A 20977-nucleotide genomic window follows, 5' to 3' on the forward strand; every position below is an offset into this window, starting at 1 on the left:
GAGATGTTAATAACACCCGCATGTTATGCTCACTTATTATCATCGTTACTATGTTTGGCCTCTGGCAAAGTTGCTGTTATATTGGAGGTAACGTATGAAATGTATGTGTGCATGTGCGCGCGTATTTGTGCATATACATATTTGCTCATAAATGTTAAATATATCTATAATAATTTAATTAATCATATTATTCTTTTCTCTATAGGGTGGCTATTGTTTAAAATCATTAGCTGAAAGTGCAGCGTTAACATTACGTACTTTACTAGGCGATCCATGCCCTATGTTAGAAACTCTTCGTTCACCTTCGTTAAGGTAAAATCAAACCTATAATATAGTATAATGAGTCGGCAACTTATCCTTTTAATTTTAGTATACGTGAAACCATTCTAAATACAATTTATGCACACAAACCATATTGGAAGTGTTATCAGTATCAAGATACGTACAGTATTAACAATATAACAAATAATAAGGATGAGAATAATCAACATTTACCTGTTGTTGTATTCAAGTAAGAAATTTATTTATCTGTAACAACGATTGGATAATTACTTTTTGACAACTTTTTTATTTATTATAGAGGAACTGATATTAAGCTAGAAGTATATGAAACGCGTAATTGTTATCCAGTTCAGAGTAAAGAATTTATTGACATGATGGAGAAACAATTAAATGCTTTGATACTAAGTATGATTACACTTCAACAGAATTTTTGCATTCAAGAAAATTTGCATTATGTAACTGTGAGCTGTTTTGTAGATGCTAACTTATCTAAAGCCGCTCATAAAGTGTGTATCGTTTATGATGATAGAATGTCAAAACATTGTAATATATCTGATGGCAGCCATCCGGAAAGACCGAATCGTATTAATGCTATTTACAAAAAGTGTCAAGAGTGCAATCTACTCGAGCGATGTCACGTGCAACAGGTATGTTAAGGTTGTACCTGAACCCTTACATAAAAACAATGACAAAGCATTGAAATTTTAAGACTTACTAAATATTACATTAATGAAATGTTGAACTATATTTTTTTCTACTTAGAACATGACATGTTTTTATCGATTATTCTGTAGGGTCGCAGTGCAACGATGGAAGAATTACTATTAGTTCACTCGAAAGAGTACATAGATAAAGTTAAAGGCATAGAAAATTTAAAACCGAAGGAGCTGCAGAAGCAGGCGGCAACTTATGATTCAGTTTATTTCCACCCTGAGACCTGGTCAAGTGCCTGTGTATCTGCTGGATCATTGTTACAAGTTGTCGATAATGTATTAAATGGAGATAGCCAAACTGGCGTGGCTATTGTAAGACCGCCAGGGCATCATGCTGGAGAGGATGCAGCATGCGGTTTTTGCATTTTTAACAATATTGCAATAGCAGCTAGATATGCAACAGAAGTTCATGATTTAAAAAGGTATTGCGATAGATTTGCTTTTCACAAAGATATACAGTTTAAACGCAAGGAATAATTAATTGTTTTCAGAATATTGATAGTGGATTGGGATGTACATCATGGTAATGGAACTCAATCAATTTTCGAGGAAGACCCCAAAGTTCTCTATATGTCTGTACATCGTTATGATAATGGCGCTTTCTTCCCGAATTCAAAAAGAGCCAATTACTCTTATGTCGGTTCTGGCGTAGGAGTAGGTTTTAACGTAAACATACCATGGAACAAGGTCAGTTAATAATTAAGTTCGATATAAAGTAGATTAATATTAATGCAATTCAATTATATTTGTTATGTGTACGTAGAAAGGAATGGGTGACGCAGAGTATATAGCGGCATTTCAACAAGTAGTAATGCCAATTGCTTATGAATTTAATCCAGAGTTAGTCTTAGTTTCTGCGGGCTTCGACGCGTGTACTGGCGATCCGCTTGGAGGTATCCTACTATTTTATAAGTATTTATTGTATTATTATAAGTCTAAATTTAGACATTGACATTGATCTATGATTTTTTAAGGCTGCTTTGTAACGCCAGAAATGTATGGCCATTTGACTCATTGGTTATCCTCTTTGGCTAATGGTCGTGTTATTCTTAGTCTCGAGGGAGGCTATAATATCAATTCAATTTCACATGCAATGACAATGTGTACGAAATCCTTGCTTGGCGATCCTTTACCAATGTTAGAAACTGGACAAATTCCATGCACGAGTGCCGTTCATACGATACATAATGTTCTGAAAACTCAAAAGGAGTATTGGGTAAGTTTAGCATTCAGTGTATCCTTACCAAAAGAAAAAGTATTACCAGAAGCCAAAGTAGCCTTCGCGAAGACGAATGAGCGAGTTCTAACAAGCGAAGGATTATTGGATCTTCCGGAATCGAAGATAGCATTGGAGGAAGTTGAAACTGAAAAAATGCCGCACAGGCGAAACAAGTTTTCAATTTTGAAGTTAATGAAACCGGGAACGTTGGAAAACTGGGAAAAGTGTGCAGAAGAGATAGAATGCATAAAAAGCAAACAGACTGCTCATTGTGAAGGTACACAAATGTTACACATGGAAGGGAGAAATGACACTTCAAATTACTACAAATCACAAGATTGTCAATCGTCGCATTCAATTATTTTTATAGGATATTCGAAGTGTCTAACGAGTTGCGCGGATCAGAATGAGAAAGAAGGAAGTTCCAATAAAAATTATACGGATTCTACTGCTGGTAGTAGTAGCAATGAACGGAACGAGGGAGCAATTGCACAATCAAGCGGAAAGCAGAATTTACAGGCTTACCTGTCTGAAAATTTGCAAGTAATTAGTAAAAGCTTTGAATTATTGATGTATCGATTAGAAATAATCGACATTATCACCGAAGAAAATTCTTTGTTAATTTCATAGTCATTAATAGCTGGAGATATGTTCGCGGTAATACCATTACGGGAATGTCCGCATTTGGATAGCGTGAGTGATGTGCCAGATGCAAGAATCGATGTACATTTGCCGTGTACGGAATGTGGAAGCACAGACGAAAATTGGATCTGCTTACAGTGTTACACCGTTCATTGTGCACGTTCGGTCAATCAACACGGTTTATTACATGCAGAAGAAACAGACCATCCGTTGGCGCTAAGTTTCAGTGATTTGTCTGTTTGGTGTTACAAGTGCGAAGCGTATATAGATAATCCAGTAAGTTTTCAACAATCTTTCAAAATATTAATTTTCACACAATCTTAATTGTATATACATCAAATATACATAACAATGTTTTTAGCGATTATTCGCTGCACGTAATGCCGCACATCAAAGTAAATTTAATGAGGAACTGCCTTGGACCTACAGTGATTGAAATGAAAATATACTCAAGACGAGACAATACATTTGTCACTAACGCCTTATGCAATAACGTATTCCATAATCCCTGTAAATCTATAAAATATACGTTTTTACTTCAGAAATTTTATTTGCTTAATTATATAATATTAGTGTTAAAAAGTAAACACCAAATCAAAATACGTATTAAAAATTTTTAAAACTTATATTATATTTCTGTATTAATAGTGTATTTTACAAAATTATAAATAGTGATTATTAATAATTTTATATTATATTTTTCTATATACATGTATGTAGATAATATTCTATAAATAACCAACCAGTACATAACAAATTCAAAATAAGTCGCTTTACTAAAATTGACAATGTAGATCGAGATATTTATAACGTGCGTCTACAAAATTATTTATTTGAAATCACTTTTATCTACGTACGTATGTTCAATTTGGATCATTGGTAGAACAGAATTTAAATGTACAACCCATACATATATGATTGATCGACGGTGATCTCAAAAACCAAGTAAAACTGCTTAATCATTAAGACGTAACATTTTTTTATGTCAAAGAAAATAGTATCTTATACTTTTTATTATAATTTAATTTAAGAAATAACTCTTGTATTATGAAATCAAAAATAAATAAATATATTAGGATAATTGAACGTTTAAGTTATTATTAATTATAAGGTATACGTAGTTTCTTTTCGCATTTTACGCGTGTATTCATACTTGGTACTTGCTACATACTCAATTCGTATTAATAACATTTGAAATTGTTGGAAAGCTTCAAATATATTATTTACAATCTCAGTAAGCCTTTCTACTAAAGATGTATTTAAATATATTAAATGCACAACGTTGTTACTAATCTTAGAGAATGGTAGTCTTTCAACTGTAACGTGTGGATAAAATCTATTTACAACGCGATAATTAAATAAATTTGTACTATTTTTCAAAGAAATAAAATCTTCCAAGTCTACTGCAGGAAGAGCATAATACAATCTGTAGGGTACGTGTTTGGTAGCATAATTACGTTCGCATTCATGAAGTTTTAAAACAATAGCGTTACATACATCTCTCACAGATTTTGAACCTTGCTCGTAGAGATAAAAATCTTTGACTAATTTATATTTATGATGTTTTCCGCTACTAAAATACGTCTTTCTCGTATTTCTCAAGTGCAAAAGTGCCGTTGGTATGGGATAAGTATGCGACGTGAACAAGTGTATATGTGTAAGGTCTGGTTTCGCTTTTAATTCAGTAGCTATGTGAGATGACAGAGGTAAAACTCCGCCTTGATGAGCAAATCCATAAAAAAGTGTTAATGCGATGTTACAAATAAACCAGAAGGTCTGCATTTTGTTCAACTTATTTCTTAATGTAAAAGCATCTCGGCATCCGTTATCTTTGGTGATACGTGCGACAGTATCAACTCCTGATATTTGACTTACATTTGGCGCATATAAAAAGACTAGAGGTAACAGTGTTGGAATAATAAATCGAGGTTCTTGATGTGGGAATATCGATAAGAGTATAATAGGTATAACAAAAGACATTGTCATTAAACCAACAACACTCTGTATCCTTGGCAGATTTAACCACTTCGCTTTTACACCACTGTAAATGATAATTATACTTCGTTAATTGTCTTTTATCTTTTCTTTCACTTGACATGAGAATAACATTAATAAAATATTTACCTATACAACATTTTTCCAAACGTAACAAGACCAATGATACCAAGAACATTGTATAAAAGGGGTATATTGATTATAAAATGTAAATAATGAGGATGCAAACCATGATGCTGTAGATTTTTTGTGTTTGCATTGTATCTAAGAAAATTTAACGGAGTTACCACAAAATTATTTATGTTAATTGCACGATTACCTATCTCTGCCATTGTTAAATAACCGAAATAAAAGCTGTCGACTAGAATGAAAAAGGCAACGGTGGGTATGCCACAGGCAATAAAGGTAAATATTCGAACGTGAAAGTCTATGAAACCTACGCTCTTAGAACCTAGACCTCTTTGCAACCAAAAAAAGATAGGGACAAATGCAAATGCAATAAATGTTGGCCTATTAAATATGCCAACTACAGTAATTGTTGCAATCTTTAGACAATGAGTTAAAGAATGCGAGGGCAATGAAGCTTTAAGTTTATAATATTTTACTCTCTCTACTCCAGTCTTTGCTTTGTAATATTTATCTGACAGATAGTCACTTTGAACAACTACCTGAAACGATAAATATACTTAATTTATGAACCAGTTGATACATTGGCATCGTCACAAGATGCCTTTATGGCTTCAAACGTGGTTTTATACCTTCTCCGAGTAAGCCATACAATATGATGTATAGTACAATAATAACGCTGTTAGCACCAATTCAATCGTATTTGATAATGTGCGAGTTCCATAAACAAGCATAACATAGGAACTAGCATAAATGATCAGTCTTATCTTGTAATTTTGCCCATACATGTAGCAGATTTTGTACAAACAATAATCCGACACAAAAGACAAACCACATATTAACAAACGTGGAAATAGCACAAGAAAATACGGTGTTTTTAATGATATACCCAAATAGAAAACTGTATATTGTGACAGCGTTGTTAAAATCGAGTATGGTACACCAACAACTATTTGGGGTATTAAAGGAGTTCTTATGGGAAATGTAGAATTGAATTCCCACGGTTTGTTAACATCGATGTCAAAATAATTATCTGTAATGTAAAATCGGCTGCTAAATTCTCGTATTATGAATAAGTCTACCATTTCTGTGTATATATATATAAAAATAATTCTACACTTACCAGACACAACTTCGATAGATTGAAAGTATTCGTCCGGGTGAATATATCCTGTTTGAGGAATTAATGTTAAAATGATCCGCAGAGCGACTAACACCCAATAAAGGCCTATTTTTCTTTTCAAAGGAGCTGCCGGTTTATATTCGTCTATAGATCTACGATATTCATTTTTCGAATGCATCGTTCTGTCAACGTGTAATTTAAAAATAACAAACCGGTTCCTCGTAGAATCAGAGAGAAAAATGAGAGGAATGAGAGTGCTCTGGAGTGCTCACTTTTTTGTTGTCGAGTAAAGCCGCAACGAAACTACTGCACCTTGCGGCCAGTTCGGTAGAATATCAATTCAGCGAGGTTATTTTATTAGGATTGCGTTACTGTCAAACATTTTTCTACAAATTAAACAAGAATGTTATTTCACACGAACACGTGTACGTACGTTTATTATCAGTGAATATTTTATTCAGGAGTTATCATTTAGCTATGCTGGTAATTAATAAATCATGTTGTAAATTATAAACGAAATAAACTACAGTACTAACAGTTAGGTATGCGTACTGTACTGTTATGTATATACCAACAACATAACATAGTCTTGCCATTATTATTGACGTCTAACGTCTAAGCAGCAAGCATTCAATTATAAGCTCTTATACACGCATTATAAACATACTGTAAAATTATAAAAGTTTCTACAGTTAATAAAGGTAAAGTATGTAAATAAATAGACAGTTTTACACCTCTGATACACCATAATCAATTTTTTTAGATGCAATAAGAGTTCATTATTGAGAGACTGATTTTCATGAAATATTGATAAAATGTTTGTATATTTAAGTAAAAAGATAGCAATACCGAACAATTTTCGGTTAAATTGCATAGCATGGAATCAGAAAGAAGGTTACATAGCAGTCGGTGGAGAAGATGGACTTTTGAAAGTCCTCAGAGTAGACTCGAATGCAAGCGGATCCACCAGTGGAGGAAAATCTAGAAACCTGACTGCTGCCAGTAACTTGAGTATGAACCAGACCTTGGAAGGGCACAATGGGCATGTGCAAGTTGTTATTTGGAATGAAAAACATCAAAAATTGACCTCGAGCGATCAAAATGGTGTGATCATAGTTTGGATGTTGTACAAGGGTTCTTGGTATGATGAAATGATAAATAATTGCAATAAGTCAATAGTTAAAGGAATGGCATGGAGTCTAGATGGCTTGAAAATTTGCATAGTCTATGAAGATGGAGCAGTTATTGTGGGTTCAGTTGATGGTAATAGAATCTGGGGCAAAGAATTGAAAAACGTAGCTCTTGCAGCTGTACAATGGTCCCCTGATGGGAAATTGTTGTTGTTTGGTATAAAAAATGGGGAAGTACATCTCTATGATAACCAGGGTGTGTTTCTGACAAAGTTGAACATGATACCGGTCAGTGGAGGGCAAATTCAAACGATAGCGTCACTGCAGTGGTATGATGGCAGAAATGGTTACATCGGATTAGACTGTCCTACTTTGGCTGTATGTTACAGAAATGGCAAAGTACAGCTTATGAAAGATACAAGTGATGATAATCCAATTGTAATAGAGACCGGTATGTCAGCTGCATGGTGCTGTTGGAATAGCTGTGGGTCTGTCTTAGCTGTAACTGGGACAGTACCATTATTGGGTACTGGCGAAACAAAGGATACGAATGTCATTCAATTCTATTCACCGTTTGGCAAACATATGAGGACCTTAAAAATTCCTGGACGAGAAGTCACTTGTTGTGCGTGGGAAGGTGGATCTCTCAGAGTAGCTCTATCGGTCGACTCCCATATTTATTTCGCCAATATTCGTTTGGATTACAAGTGGACTTACTTCAGCAATACGGTCGTTTATACGAACGAGAAAATCGTTAAAGATGGCATTTGCATATGGTTTTGGAATACAACGAACAACACGTGTTGTACTAAAAATGTACGAGCATTGATTTCCATAGCTTCACACGGAGATCATTGCGTTTTGGCAGTGAAAAATGATGTTGCTCAAGGATTAGAACAGTTTGCACTCCTCGTATGCAACACAATAGCCACTCCGATAGATACGAAGTTCATAAATCTGGAACCATTATGGGTGACTATGACTAATCACATAATTGTCACAGCATCCAAGAATAACTTCTTAGTTTGGAACTATCGCACTCCTCGTAATTCTATGTTACATGCAGGACGAATTAGAAGAGACAAGATTTATCACATTGACGAAACTCCGACAGGAGTAACAGAAGTTATCCAAGATTTGGATAAAGATAGATCTTTTGAGACACCTATCAATACAAAGGCAACTATGGATCCAATTTGTTGTTTGTGTGCATCTGATAAAATTCTATTGATAGGTAGAGAATCTGGAGTTATTCAAAGATATTCTTTATCTCAGATAACTCTTACGAACAGGTACAACACGTCGTGTAGACTCTGTAAGATTGCAATTAATTGTGATTCATCTCGTGCGTCTATTATGGACACAAGCGGTGTCTTGACTATGTTGGATTTAGAGACTGATCCCAAGAAGAATATTTCAAAGAATGGAGAATCAGAAGATGAGATAAGCAAATTTGAAAGAAAAGACGTATGGGCAATGTGTTGGGCGCAAGATAATCCTGCGTTATTGGCGATTATTGAAAAAACTAGGATGTACATTTTAAGAGAATTTGATCCCGAAGAGCCAATATCCTGTTCTGGGTACATTTGTTCGTTTCATGATTTAGAGATACGTTGCGTTTTACTGGATGATCTTATGCAGAAACCAGAAGACACGAAAAATGAATTGATCGTGGATTTAGAAGTGAAATCTCTCAGAGATACTAGAGAACTATTGATGAAAGTGGGACTGAAAGAAGCTAACAATTTTATTCAAGACAATTCACATCCGAGGCTGTGGCGCCTATTAGCAGAGTCTGCTTTACAGAAATTAGATTTGGAGACTGCGGAAAACGCAATGGTTCGTTGTACAGATTACTTAGGCATACAGTTCATCAAACGTTTACAGAATGTACACAACGATCAGCTGAAAAAGGCCGAGGTAGCTGCCTTCCTCGGTAAGTATGATGAAGCAGAAAAATTGTACTTAGACATGGACAGAAGAGATTTAGCTATTTCACTGCGTCAAAAATTAGGAGATTATTTTCGAGTAGTGCAATTAATGAAAATGGGTATCGGAGGATCCGATAAACAGATGGAATACGCGTACAATAAAATTGGCGAGTACTATGCCGAGAGACAGAACTGGGAAGATGCGAGAGAATATTACGAGAAAAGCAGGAATTTAGAAAGACTCATAGAATGTTACTACAAATTAGAAGATTTTGTACAACTGACGAGTACGATACAACAATTACCAGATAAAAGCCCTCTTTTAAAAACAGTGGCAAAAATGTTGGCTTCCGTGGGAATGTGTTCCCAGGCAGTGACGGCTTACATAAGATACGGAGATGTGAAACTAGCCGTGGATACGTGTGTTCGCTTGAACCATTGGGATCAAGCGGTTGAACTGGCACGCACTTACAAGATGGCACAAATAGGTGAATTGTTAAACAAATATGCCAATCATCTCTTATCTAATGGGAAGAGATTGCAAGCTATAGAATTGTACAAGAAGGCGAACTACAATTTGGAGGCGGCGAAACTACTTTTTCAATTAGCGCAAGAGCAAGCAAAGACTAGGACGAATCCATTGAGAGTAAAGAAAATTTACGTTCTAGCAGCTCTATTGATTGAGGATCATATCAACAGCATTCCAGCAAGTAAAGGTGGACGTAGTAATGTTGTAATGGGCTTGACGGAGAATAACGAAGATAGCCGTGTGATAGAGAACGCTTGGAGAGGTGCAGAAGCTTATCATTTTCTCTTATTAGCCCACAGGCAGATATATTCAGGGAACTTTGATGCAGCTATGAAAACAGCTTTGAGACTCAGGGATTACGAAGATATTCTACAACTCGAAGACATTTATTGCTTGCTGGCTCTATCCAGTGCAGTTAATCGCGCTTTTTCAGTTTGTTCCAAAGCATTTATCAAATTAGAGTCTTTAGAGACTATTTCAGAAACAGTTAAAGAAGAGTATGAAGATTTAGCTGTGGACATATTCACTAAGCACAATCCCCAAGATGTTTGTAATTCTAAATCTGAATGCGCCAACTGTGAGAGTTTGATACCTGATTGGTGCGTCGCCTGTCCTAATTGCATGACTAGGTTCCCTCCCTGCATCATCTCTGGGAAACCACTGATGAATCTGAGCAATGCATGGATCTGTACCGTTTGCAGACATCACGTCGCTACTGAACGCGATGTAGTTAATATTAATGCTTGCCCCTTGTGTCACAGCACAGTTACGTACATGTAATCTTTAGACACATATTCTATATGATACACTTTAATGAAAAAAGAAAAAATTATGCTACGCTTTTATACTCGTGTACGTTCCTTAAAAAAATTGTCTTTGATCTCTTTAAAAGTTTAAAGGTTTGGGTACCTGATTGAATTATTTGTAGGCGAACTTTTATTACATGACCTTTGATTGTTATATCGTATATAAGATAAGTACATTTTCTCGGAAACAGTATTAGGCGCACGTCAATTTATAAGATTTATTGTAAGAAAAAGAAAAATTGATTTCATCTCTTCGCTCAATATTTTCTTACTTTTCGTCTATTGAACTTCTTTTTTATCATGCACGCTTAGGTATTTATACACTCCAGTAGATTCTTAAGATTAGTTATTTATGTATTAGTTAGTTTATGATTTTTAATTTGTACTATACAATCCGTCCGATAATTGAAAAATTAATTCCGTCCAATGCGATAATGATACTATTTCTTAATGTCGTTTATATCGTTATTCATTTGTATTAAATATATTTTAAAATCATCGTGTCTTCTGTCATTTAATACTTACCTAAATAATTTTTAATTTTAACTTTAATTCGTGCAGAAAGGTTTAATTAATTTGTTCTGCGCATGGCAATTGGTTGTGTGCGCAATACAGACGATATAAAATTCAAATTGGCGCCCTTTTTTAATCAAAGCTTCTTTAGAGTACTGCGCATCCGCACACCACAGCCTGGCATGGCACGCGTTCTTTCACTGCTTTCACTGCCGCGTGCGCGAATCGGTCGGTCGGTGCCGGTGTAGTTACTGGATTGGAGTTGTCGGTCAGTGCGCGTCGAGCCAGTACGGAGGGGTTGTTTCATCGCGTGTTCTCGTTCTTCCTCCTGTATCCTCCGCTTTACTTCCGACATTCGCGTCTACGGATCGCCGACATCGTCGTGGCGATAGCTGTTTTAAATCATCAAACGTGCTTACAGAGCCGAATCGCGATTAAGACGCCACTTTCTCGCGAATGTATAAGCTTAAGTGTCGCGTCCCGCGTATTTGCCGCGTCGGTTCGTGAGTGTATCTCGAGTGCCCGCTACGAGAGAAATAAGTATGAGTGGTATGCTGCCGATATTATGTGTTATTCTGATCCTTAGCGTCGCGACGACCACAGTGCGCGCTGGATTGAAATGTGATACTGTCAAGCCGTACTTCGAGGCGCAGGGCTTTCCGGCCAGTGACATTCCCAAGGAGGCTATCTCATGTAAGCAGCTTATTCATATTTGTTTTTACATTCTTTGGCAACTTTGATCTCCTGTCGAAATTTACCACCGAAGGGCTACAGGGGCTATCACGCTAGATGCAGATAGTGAAAATATACGAAAAAAAAGTACGACACATGTTTACTTTCGAATGCTGGGTATCATTAGTGAACCCAAGTTTTTTAATTGGGAAGACATAAAGAAATACGTCTATGTACGATTTTTCTTATGCTACAATTCGAGTGGCCATTCATAGTCTACTTATGTATTGTAACTGAATATAATGGAAGTGTTTTATGAAGGGATATTCTCAACAAAATATTTATGACCGATATCACGAGAAGTCAAAATTGAATATCGTTATAGTCATCGGAGATATTATTCCAAATGTTATTTTCGTACACGAAAGAAATCGATGATACAGATTTGAGTAATTATTTTATTACATTGTATTATTCATACTGCACACAATAATATATACGATTTTGATTTTATCTTTTGAAACTTTTTCTATCTCTACGCTTATTTATACTTTTTGAAAGGCTCTTATATCAAATGTTTGGGTATCTAAACTGAGACACCTAAGATAAGAGTATCTCCTATTACATAGTATCTATGACCGATATTGCGCTGTAAAATACATTGTCTGCATCGATGAAATGAACATGAATATCATGTTCTAAGATAATCAATCCTTTCCCATTAACGATAATGTATCGCTAGGTAATCTCTACACGAAAGAAAAGATTGTTCATAAACGTCTAAATTGCGTATTGGTTATTGACATTGTGCATTAAGTGTTTAGTATTTAGTATATTTAGTAAAAGTACAAATATGAATATAATTATATTTGATAGTACAATAATTGTATTGATAGTATTGTGAAATAAGCAAAACTGTTCGTAAGAAACCCACAGGATGTGGTGCACACATATTTATAATGTAAAGTAACAATTTATTCCGATGATCGTCGAACATTTTGTATCATGAACGAATGAACAATTTCGGTCAATATATCTGATGGTTCCATCGCGTTGACACGATCGTAAAAAGCGTGTTTAACAAGTACTTAATAAGTGGATCGAGGATGGGAGCATCCGGGAACTACTATACATCCTTGACCCCAAGTTTTTACTTTTATGATCTTCCGTTTTATCTCCTGCTGAATCCCGTTTTCACTGCGTGTCGTCTGCCTGGTGCAATATTCTGGAGCCGAGCAGCTGTTTCAGGTCCCCGCTACCTGAATTTTCTGACGCATTATCTGCCAGGGGGATGCCATGCTGCGTCGTCCCAGCTTTTACGGTGTTGCCCTTGCAACGAACTCCAAAAGAATACTTATGTCTATATTCACCATAGTCAATTGATACATTTTAAGAGGAAACGTAAAATACTATGACGATCCAATCGTACGTTATTTTCCCATGCTTGGACCATGTTTAAAAAAGTTATATTAGAATAATTCATAATTTAGCAAAGTTGTTAAAAAGAAAAATTGTTCGTATACATTTATCCTACAGTTTATTATTAAAATTCATTCAGAAGGATCGTGTGGATAAATTCGACACGATTCGTAACACTTAAGAAGATGAGGAATTCCATTCGTCCGGCTTCTCTAGCCGTTCTGTCAGGGCTTAGGATCACCGTAGACGCGAACAAATGTTCAAGTGTGTTGAACAGGCTATGAAAGAACGTTCTACGCGAGCACGTCTTATAACACGTCTTATCCGACATCCTGCCGTTTCTCGAGTCATTCGGTACAATTAATTTTCCCGTTGCTTGTGAACGGCTGATCTGTGACCCACTGAATTTTAACGTATTCTCAATAATATGAATTCAATTTATATTGACAGTCTTGATACGTGAATACAAAAAGTTATTCATGTCTTTTAAGATATTCCGTGAGCTGAATTTAAAATTCCCAAGCTCTTAAATACATATTTAAAATTTCCAATATCCGTATAATAAAAAATATTTAAATATTCAATATCGTCGCCCGGCTACTCTTAAATGATGAATTCTCACACCAACAAGTAATCGATATTTATAAGGAAGATTTATACATATTGTGTCTTCAAATATTTTACTATGAAAGTGTAATGAAGAACACTAAAAATTAACTACTCGAAAAATGATTTTTCTCCACTATTGAACCACTATGCGCCCTCAGATCGAAACAGGTGTGTCAATCTTCGCTAAACACTATCTTTACCCCGCGGGTGTCTGTTGTTGGATAAAATGGAACTGGATGGAAAAGATCATCGAGAAAACGAGCATTACGAGACTGTTTCAACCGGTATCGAAAGTGGATCCGACCGATGAGTCGGCTAGAATTTTCTTACCCATCGTTTCTTCCTTTTCTTTGAGCTGGCAAGAGTTTTCTTCCTTGAAAGCCCTTGGGGGACACGAATACAGTGACTTTAGCAGTACTTTGTATGCTTCTTTCCTATCGTTATATATTCTTTGAAGTAAACAGGTTTCCTTTTTACTTAATTATTCTTGCTTCTCTCAATGGAATTTCATAACTAGCTCTTGTAACTGTTTATTACGAAAATATTCGAAGTTTCATTGAAAGCATCAATTAGTCTAATTTATGATTGGCAAGATAGATGAATCACTGCATCATTTGCAATTAGTTTACGCCATGGTATATAAACTTGGAACTTCAGACTTGATATACATTAAAATTGTATATCGTAAGACTAAACTATGTTCGTTAACAACTTCTGTCCTCTTGGAACGATTAAAATCAAAATGACAGAGAAGTATGTATCCGTGTATAAAGAATGTTGGCTACCATGCAACTTGTTATCTTCAGCACATCATTAAATTAGAAATCCTAATGCACGCGTGGACGAGCGTTTGGTATTTGTCGCATGCAAAGATAATATAATGGAAAATGCATATGCATCTGCTGAAGAAAAACGGAAAACACATTTCTAACGATAAATATATGTATGGGACTCGACTCTCTTTCATTTCGTATGCAAAGTCGCCGTTAACGGGCATACTTTTCTTTTTCTTGAATAGCGTAATAGAACGTAGAAATCTTTTCTACCCTATTTTTGTCAGTGATCGATGATGCAAGCGGCAGGTAAAAAGCCAAGTGTCTTTTCCCGGACGCGGCACGACGTTTAAAGATTTTCCTTGTCATGAACACGGCTCCTTGCGGCTCGTTGAAACCGCTACTTTCTCTCAAGGTGAGCTGTGGGACTGTTCAGCGCGGACTTAAGATGTCCTAAGATTGGTAGATTTTCCAAAAAGATAGCCTACCTTTGTAGACTATTAGTATTACCAAGCCGCGTTGGTTACTTTTTATGCAGCGTTCGGGCGAATTCCATACCTTTATATTTTCTTTGATGGAAACCTATTTTTTTTAAGGATGGTCAGACTTATATATTGGATATATTATCTTGTATTTATAACTAACGATATTAACAAATTTTACTTAGTGAACCCCGAAAATTCCTTTTTTTTTTTTTTTTTAGAAGATTTAGTTCATAGTTCTGGTTTACGCCCTTACCTTATCTCTGGTCCCTTAAGCGTGGGTTTCTCGGAAGGAAGAGGAGGATACAGTGCGCTTCATGCTACTTTGCACACCGATATTACCGCGTCGGTGGTGCGTCGGTGTGCACTATAGCTTCTCCTGATGGAAACCGTCGCTTCCAGGCTACGCGACATCTCCTTCCTTGGCTAGCCATTGAGGATGCATCATTATGCGACTTACATTTGCCAGAGATAGGGTTCCGCGTCCCTCCTTGAAGTGTTCCCGAGGTCCTCCACGCTCGCTAAAAGCCAGCCTAAGGACTCATTGTAGTTAGTGAGGACGTCGGGGGACGCGTCATGAAGCACGTCGTCCCTGATGAAGTTTCGTTATTGGTAGCCATTCGGGCTGCGGTGTTCGGAATTCCTGTTGCTCTCGGATGGTAATTTTGAGGAACAAAGAAGCGCGCTATTTACATCGGAATCGGAACTGCGTCCCAGTTGTATTAGAAGGAAAGTTGGGACCGATTTGACGCTAGTCTTTTGCTTTTAAGAGTGTTCTTAAAATGTAGTATAAGATTTTCTAGAAAGGGGCTTTCGCTCTGTTTTATTGATAATGAGGCAACAATAGTGTAAAATATGAATGTACTTCTATTCTTGTCAACGTAGAACGTGTCAATGTGTTGAATAAAAACAATCAGTTTTGGATGTAAAATTGCTTATAATAGAGGCAATGTAAGTACGATTTTTCACATATTTTAAAACGCTCATATTACTAAATATCAGTATGTTCTGATTAAATCATGACCAGAGCACGCCAGATTTAACTTTCTTCTTTCCAAAGAACTACCTGACGATCTAAAAGTATTCTCATATAACGACGAAGAGTGCAAACCCGTAAACTCATATTTTTAGCTAATTTTGTGGGTGACATTCACAGCTTGCCTTGTCACGCTGCTACCGGAGTCTACCCCCCTTAAATCTTATAATTAAATTTTCTTATAATAGAATTAATAGTCTATAATAAACGTTAAATGTTTGCAGACGATGAATATTTGATCGTGCACGAAATGGTACTGCCATTACTCTGATTGAGCAACATGTAGATATCGCAAATGCGAAACGGCGTAGAAATCCTAGTCTCCTCATTCGGGTTGATTAAGTTTAATTAAGACGACGGGTCTCGGCATACTAGTCATGCCAGGTAGCCGAGATGAAACAGGGCATAAATATGACAGTCTGTTGCTCCTTTAAACCTCCGACTCGAATTAGACGTTGGATCTGTTTGATCGTGTGTTCGTTCGCGTGGAGCGGCCGGTATAATGTGTGTTTAATCTAGAGGCGATGACTGATCTCGGTTATGGATTAGGAAGTTCCCGCTGATCCTTCAAATTAGTTGCCCAGTATCTCGAGCCGCAATCTTTCTATGCCTCTCGACAGTTCTGACACAACTGTTCTTCTTTCTATTTCTGCTTGAGAGTTCTCCCTACTGGTCTTGTAAATACGTAGGAAGACATTTCCATTACATCGATCATGAATACAATGCGAAATCGATAAACGGAATCGTTAAGGGAGTTTACTTGATAATTGAATTAACGATGAGATTTAGCTGTGTGTATAGTATAGTAAGTGTATATGCGAATTTTGAGTCACTATAATTTTTCAAAAAACCCATGAATTTATTTAAAATTTTACAGGTAGCTTTTTAATAGTAATAGGAATCTATAATAACAAATTCGACATGCTAGCATCGTTTAAGTACGTAGCCTATACGCCCTTAAGAAAAATAGACTTTTAGTCGTTGAGAGTAGGTACATTTAACAAATGATAAGAACGCGATTTTGCTGAAAACTGTTCGAGAGGTTTGAATCGAATGAAAAGTAGTTTGCGTCATTAACCATTGTAATATTGAAAGTCTGAAACCGTCTTGCCGAGACTCTCGATTTCCAATAATAGCTGCCCTTTTCTTTGAATGAACAAAATCTATAAATCCGCTGGGATTGATCAAAGGCACAAAGTCTCATTGAAAACTCGGATAAGAAGTAGAAAGAAAAAAGCTCGTGTCGCTGCAAATCGAGGAGTCAATCGTAGAACGTTGGCCTGGCGTGTAACGGAGATGTATGTGCAGGTGTAAAGGAGCACACAGAGACGTATAATGGCGGTCTGTGGGGTGCACGGGAACGCGTAAAGAGAATTTTCCATGCGCGCTGATTAAAAGCCTCGTGCACGACCACGCCGCTCCGTATTTACACGCTCCGTCTTCTTTCGCCGCGTAGAAAAAAAAAAAATAAAAAAAGAGGAGAGAGAAAAGTCTTTTTCGATGTAAACCCGGAGCGGAAGGGCACACAAAACCGGAAGGGGGAAAAGTCTGCCACGATTTTCTCGTCTCGCCGGTGAGAAACAGAGGCTGAACTTGGTTGTTCCGTGCTAAATCTGCTTGGAGACAGAAAAATCAGTCTTTTGTCTTGCAGCTCAAAGCTGCTGCCCGTGTGACCCTGTTCTTTTCTCGCCTCTCTTTGATCACATATTTTTTTAATCCACGGTAAGACAGTTCGTCTACCACTTTTCATGTATCTGAATCAGATTGAACTTCTCAAGGGTCTCTTTTTATTGCCGTTCCTTGAACGTCTGAGAGATTCTTACGCCACTTAAAAATCATTTTCCTATATCAACATCGATAATCTTAAATTACCGTATTTATTACATACGTGTGGATCATTGAATACATCTTTAGATCCTGACATTTAAAATTTTGTAGCCCGTATTAAGACATAAATGTCGCCATTCTTGAAGATGTTTAATAAGGAATTTTGATTCGTCAAATTGTAATGGGACAGAAGTACTGGACGCGCTTGCTGTCTCATCACGTTCAAATCACCAGACGCACGAAAGTAATTCGATTTTATAGTGGCTTCATCGTTCGAAGTCGATTACCATAAACGCTCACCCCTTCGTCAGGTTTATGAAAATTCAATATAAAATCAATATGACATTTCCTACCCTATCCATTACGAATATTTAATTAACCAGAAGGGAAGCACTGATGAATATTTATACGTGACAACATTAACTGGTTGTATTTCCTTACTTCTATTTAAATCTTTTTCTTCGTTTCTTATCGTCCAAGTCTCAAGCAAAGAGAGTCTTTCAGAAATGAGAAGAACTGTGTTCGTCCCTTTGATACTAATAATTTTTTACTAGCGTGTGCTACTTTAAAGCGTATACAAGCTTCCTGCAACGGTGATATGGCTTCCAAGGACCCTGTCGTGATGCATCCAGCTTACCCTCGTACACTTTTTTCCACCAATGCAAACCCCCGTTTGCCTCCGACATTATTTTTCTCCTCTCGCTATCTCACCCTTCATGTGTCTATTTTAAACACTGCAGGGTTGGAGCGAAACGCGGATTACTCAATTGATGGCGTTGTTTCCAGGAAACGAACAGTTTCTGTCCTTCATGTCTGCCTCTTTTAACTTCTTCCTTCTCGTTATCTATTTTTACGTGCGTTACTCGAGGAGTTCCAGATGGAGAATGTTCCATAAATGATACGAAAGAGTATGCTGTCTAAATTATTATTATCGATTTGAATATTAATTACCATGTACGAATACCAAGTAAAATCATTATTTTATTCATTAAAACTATACAATCACAGTTTAAGTATACAGCCTATACATCCTTAATTTAAATTGTTTCTCAAACCGATGAGTGTGAACAAGAGAAGACAGAGGAATTATGAGTATTGTCATCGTGAGTCCGCAGAGTCTTGGTTGGTTTGGAATTATCTTGATCGGAACGCTAGTCGGAGGAGACAGAAGCTAGGGGTTTCGTCGCGAGGAATTCGCGTGAATTTCGTTTCGCGACGGTCGTTTTTGCCGGGATGTGTTCTTAGGCGCGTGCATACGTGCACTTTTGTCATCGTCACGCACAAAAATCGCGTAGTAAAAAGAACTTCTCCGTGGACAATACCAACGCCGTCGCTACAGAGGCTCAGGAATATCCGGTTTCCTTCGTGAGGATGTGCATTCTGCGGCTAGCATTCACGAACACGATCGTACACTCGCGTAAATTTCACGAGACAAATTCGGATGTGGAACTTCCATGGTTTCGGTTCCCATGCCCACCGTACTCTAGGATCGAGCCTGCACGTTTGCAGGAAGCGGCTCTAGTCGAGGACCCATCGTACGCTTGAAATTCTTTTTTCGTTTGGATTTTCGTTAAAGAAATAATGGCCGGCCATGAACAGGGCTTTGGTGAATCGTTCTTGTGACGAACGAACCAGAAATCGCTAGTCAAACAGTATTTGCAGACAGTCGATATTAATTAGACGCGCGATACGAACGGCAGCAGTATTAATGGAAACGATCACACGAAAACGGGCGACTGTTCGCAAAAAAATCGATGTGACAGAGATCAACGAACTTGACGTAGCTCAGCTCGTCGACAGGAGAAAAAGCGAGAATGAATGACGCGTTGTGGTCCACTGTGACATGTGCACGTGACACGCGTCAAACGCATTCCCTGTGTTCCCTGTGCCCCTGCCTTTCCCCCTCTCTTTCTCTCTTTAATGGACAACCGTTTCTCTTACACCCGTACCTTTGGTCAGCCTCGCATCAGCCTCCGGTTCATTTGCAAATCAAACAGGTGATCACGCAGAAAGTTTGGTACGTTCACGAATACTGTTTCACCGGTACAATTGACCAGCTCCATCTTTTTATTGGATTTGCAAAATTTCAATGCTGTTGGTAGAATCTAATATCTTGAAAGTATGATTTTTATTGAAACATAATGTGCGATATTAAACACTTAATTTCATATACCGATGTAATAACAGTTTAGTATATGAATTAGTGATGGCTAGGGCTAGATCATGTCAGATATTTAAAAAATCATAAGCTATTTCAAGCAATTTTAGCAGATATGAAATAGATGTAAATATCATGATTATAAAGAAGCTACTCACTATAGAACATCGCAATCACGATCGAGTATAATTACGACTCATGATCGTGATTTTTGATCACCGTGAAAAATCACGGTTAGTGATTTTGACACGCGCGCGCGGTCGTCCGTGGATTTTGAACGCCATTTCTAATATAAATGAGGCCCGATTGGAATCGTCTGGTACTCTTGCCATAGTAGTACCAAAGTGTGTGCTAAATAGAAGAATTGTAAAAACAGTTAAGTCGAGATTGGTTTCTCCCCGAGCAAGGTTGAGTATCTTGTTAAATTGTTCTCGCACATCTGGTTCACTTGAGAATAACAAACCTCGTGACATGTGCTCCTCTTTTTGGTGGTAAAGGACTTTTCGAGTAGTCCGACCGCAATCTGTCAGGCCTGCGTGTTCGTTTGACTTTCTATGATTTATTAATTCGTTCACTTTAAATATACAGCAACATCTGTGATCTATAGCCTCTTTCGATAATCTCCCAAGGATACAGTGTTTCTTTTTAAATTCAAAACATTCAACATTCCTAATCGTCGAGTGTCCTATAAAAAAAATGTAGGTAAATACCGAGCAGCATCTATCTATAAAGCGTGACTAATAAAATCCGCTACCAGGGTCTCTACCAAAGTCTCTTGAACGTTCCCCGAGCTTTAGCTTCTTATCTTCGTACCGTGAACGATAACTAGACACTCGAACGACACACGTAGTAGGTAGAGGCATGTGTCAGGAAGGTGTACAATGCCATCGTTGCCTCGATTCATGTCCGAGGAATGTGTCACAGCGTACATCCAGTTCTCTCTCCTCCCTATCGTGTTCTAGATAAACACTGCATCGGGTAGAAATAACATG

General features: G+C 37.1%; 5 protein-coding genes across 7 annotated transcripts in view; 3 read left to right on the forward strand and 2 right to left on the reverse strand.

The window, feature by feature from the left end:
- The window catches only part of HDAC6 (histone deacetylase 6), a 7845-nt gene extending 4444 nt beyond the window's left edge, over positions 1–3401 (forward strand). Inside the window, 11 exon segments of the mRNA XM_026814150.1 lie at positions 1–87; positions 206–312; positions 371–511; positions 581–687; positions 760–929; positions 1077–1417; positions 1487–1682; positions 1759–1888; positions 1970–2757; positions 2845–3132; positions 3218–3401. The exon segment at positions 1–87 is cut by the window's left edge and continues 37 nt beyond it. Of these exon segments, the coding sequence (XP_026669951.1) occupies positions 1–87; positions 206–312; positions 371–511; positions 581–687; positions 760–929; positions 1077–1417; positions 1487–1682; positions 1759–1888; positions 1970–2757; positions 2845–3132; positions 3218–3292 (2430 nt within the window). The 3' untranslated portion in view covers positions 3293–3401.
- Positions 1–6168, reverse strand: part of LOC113463795 (mitochondrial intermediate peptidase) — a 14488-nt gene extending 8320 nt beyond the window's left edge. The window contains exon 1 of the mRNA XM_018025753.2: positions 6101–6168. The gene's annotated coding sequence lies outside the window, so the exon portion shown is untranslated. The remainder of the gene's footprint in view (positions 1–6100) is intronic.
- Positions 3526–6469, reverse strand: PIG-Z (phosphatidylinositol glycan anchor biosynthesis class Z). 2 transcript variants are annotated; one of them, XM_018025758.2, is made up of 5 exons: positions 6373–6469; positions 6101–6282; positions 5610–6010; positions 4981–5519; positions 3526–4897 (listed from the first exon to the last, which is right to left on the reverse strand). In XM_018025758.2, exons 2-5 carry the CDS (start codon positions 6276–6278, stop codon positions 3961–3963), a joined length of 2055 nt encoding a protein of 684 aa, XP_017881247.1. In that variant the 5' UTR covers positions 6279–6282; positions 6373–6469; the 3' UTR covers positions 3526–3960. The 2 variants fall into 2 exon arrangements, with proteins under 2 accessions (XP_017881247.1, XP_017881246.1); XM_018025757.2 differs by lacking the exon at positions 6373–6469 and having other exon boundaries at positions 6101–6371.
- Positions 6470–6534: 65 nt separating this feature from the next.
- Positions 6535–10994, forward strand: Oseg4 (intraflagellar transport protein Oseg4). The gene is made up of 2 exons (XM_018025746.2): positions 6535–6801; positions 6864–10994. The coding sequence occupies exon 2, from the start codon at positions 6916–6918 to the stop codon at positions 10468–10470; it is 3555 nt and encodes a 1184-aa protein (XP_017881235.1). The 5' UTR covers positions 6535–6801; positions 6864–6915; the 3' UTR covers positions 10471–10994.
- Positions 10995–11010: 16 nt separating this feature from the next.
- Positions 11011–20977, forward strand: part of dlp (glypican dally-like) — a 61679-nt gene continuing 51712 nt past the window's right edge. The window contains exon 1 of one of the 2 annotated variants that reach the window (XM_026814148.1): positions 11011–11702. In XM_026814148.1, the coding sequence (XP_026669949.1) occupies positions 11552–11702 (151 nt within the window). In that variant the 5' untranslated portion in view covers positions 11011–11551. The remainder of the gene's footprint in view (positions 11703–20977) is intronic. The other variant, XM_018025759.2, reaches the window with a different exon arrangement.

The sequence above is a fragment of the Ceratina calcarata genome, unplaced genomic scaffold (assembly GCF_001652005.2).
Source record: "Ceratina calcarata isolate Rehan_Ccalc_2016 unplaced genomic scaffold, ASM165200v1 scaffold368.2, whole genome shotgun sequence".
NCBI classification, from domain to species: Eukaryota; Metazoa; Arthropoda; class Insecta; order Hymenoptera; family Apidae; genus Ceratina; species Ceratina calcarata.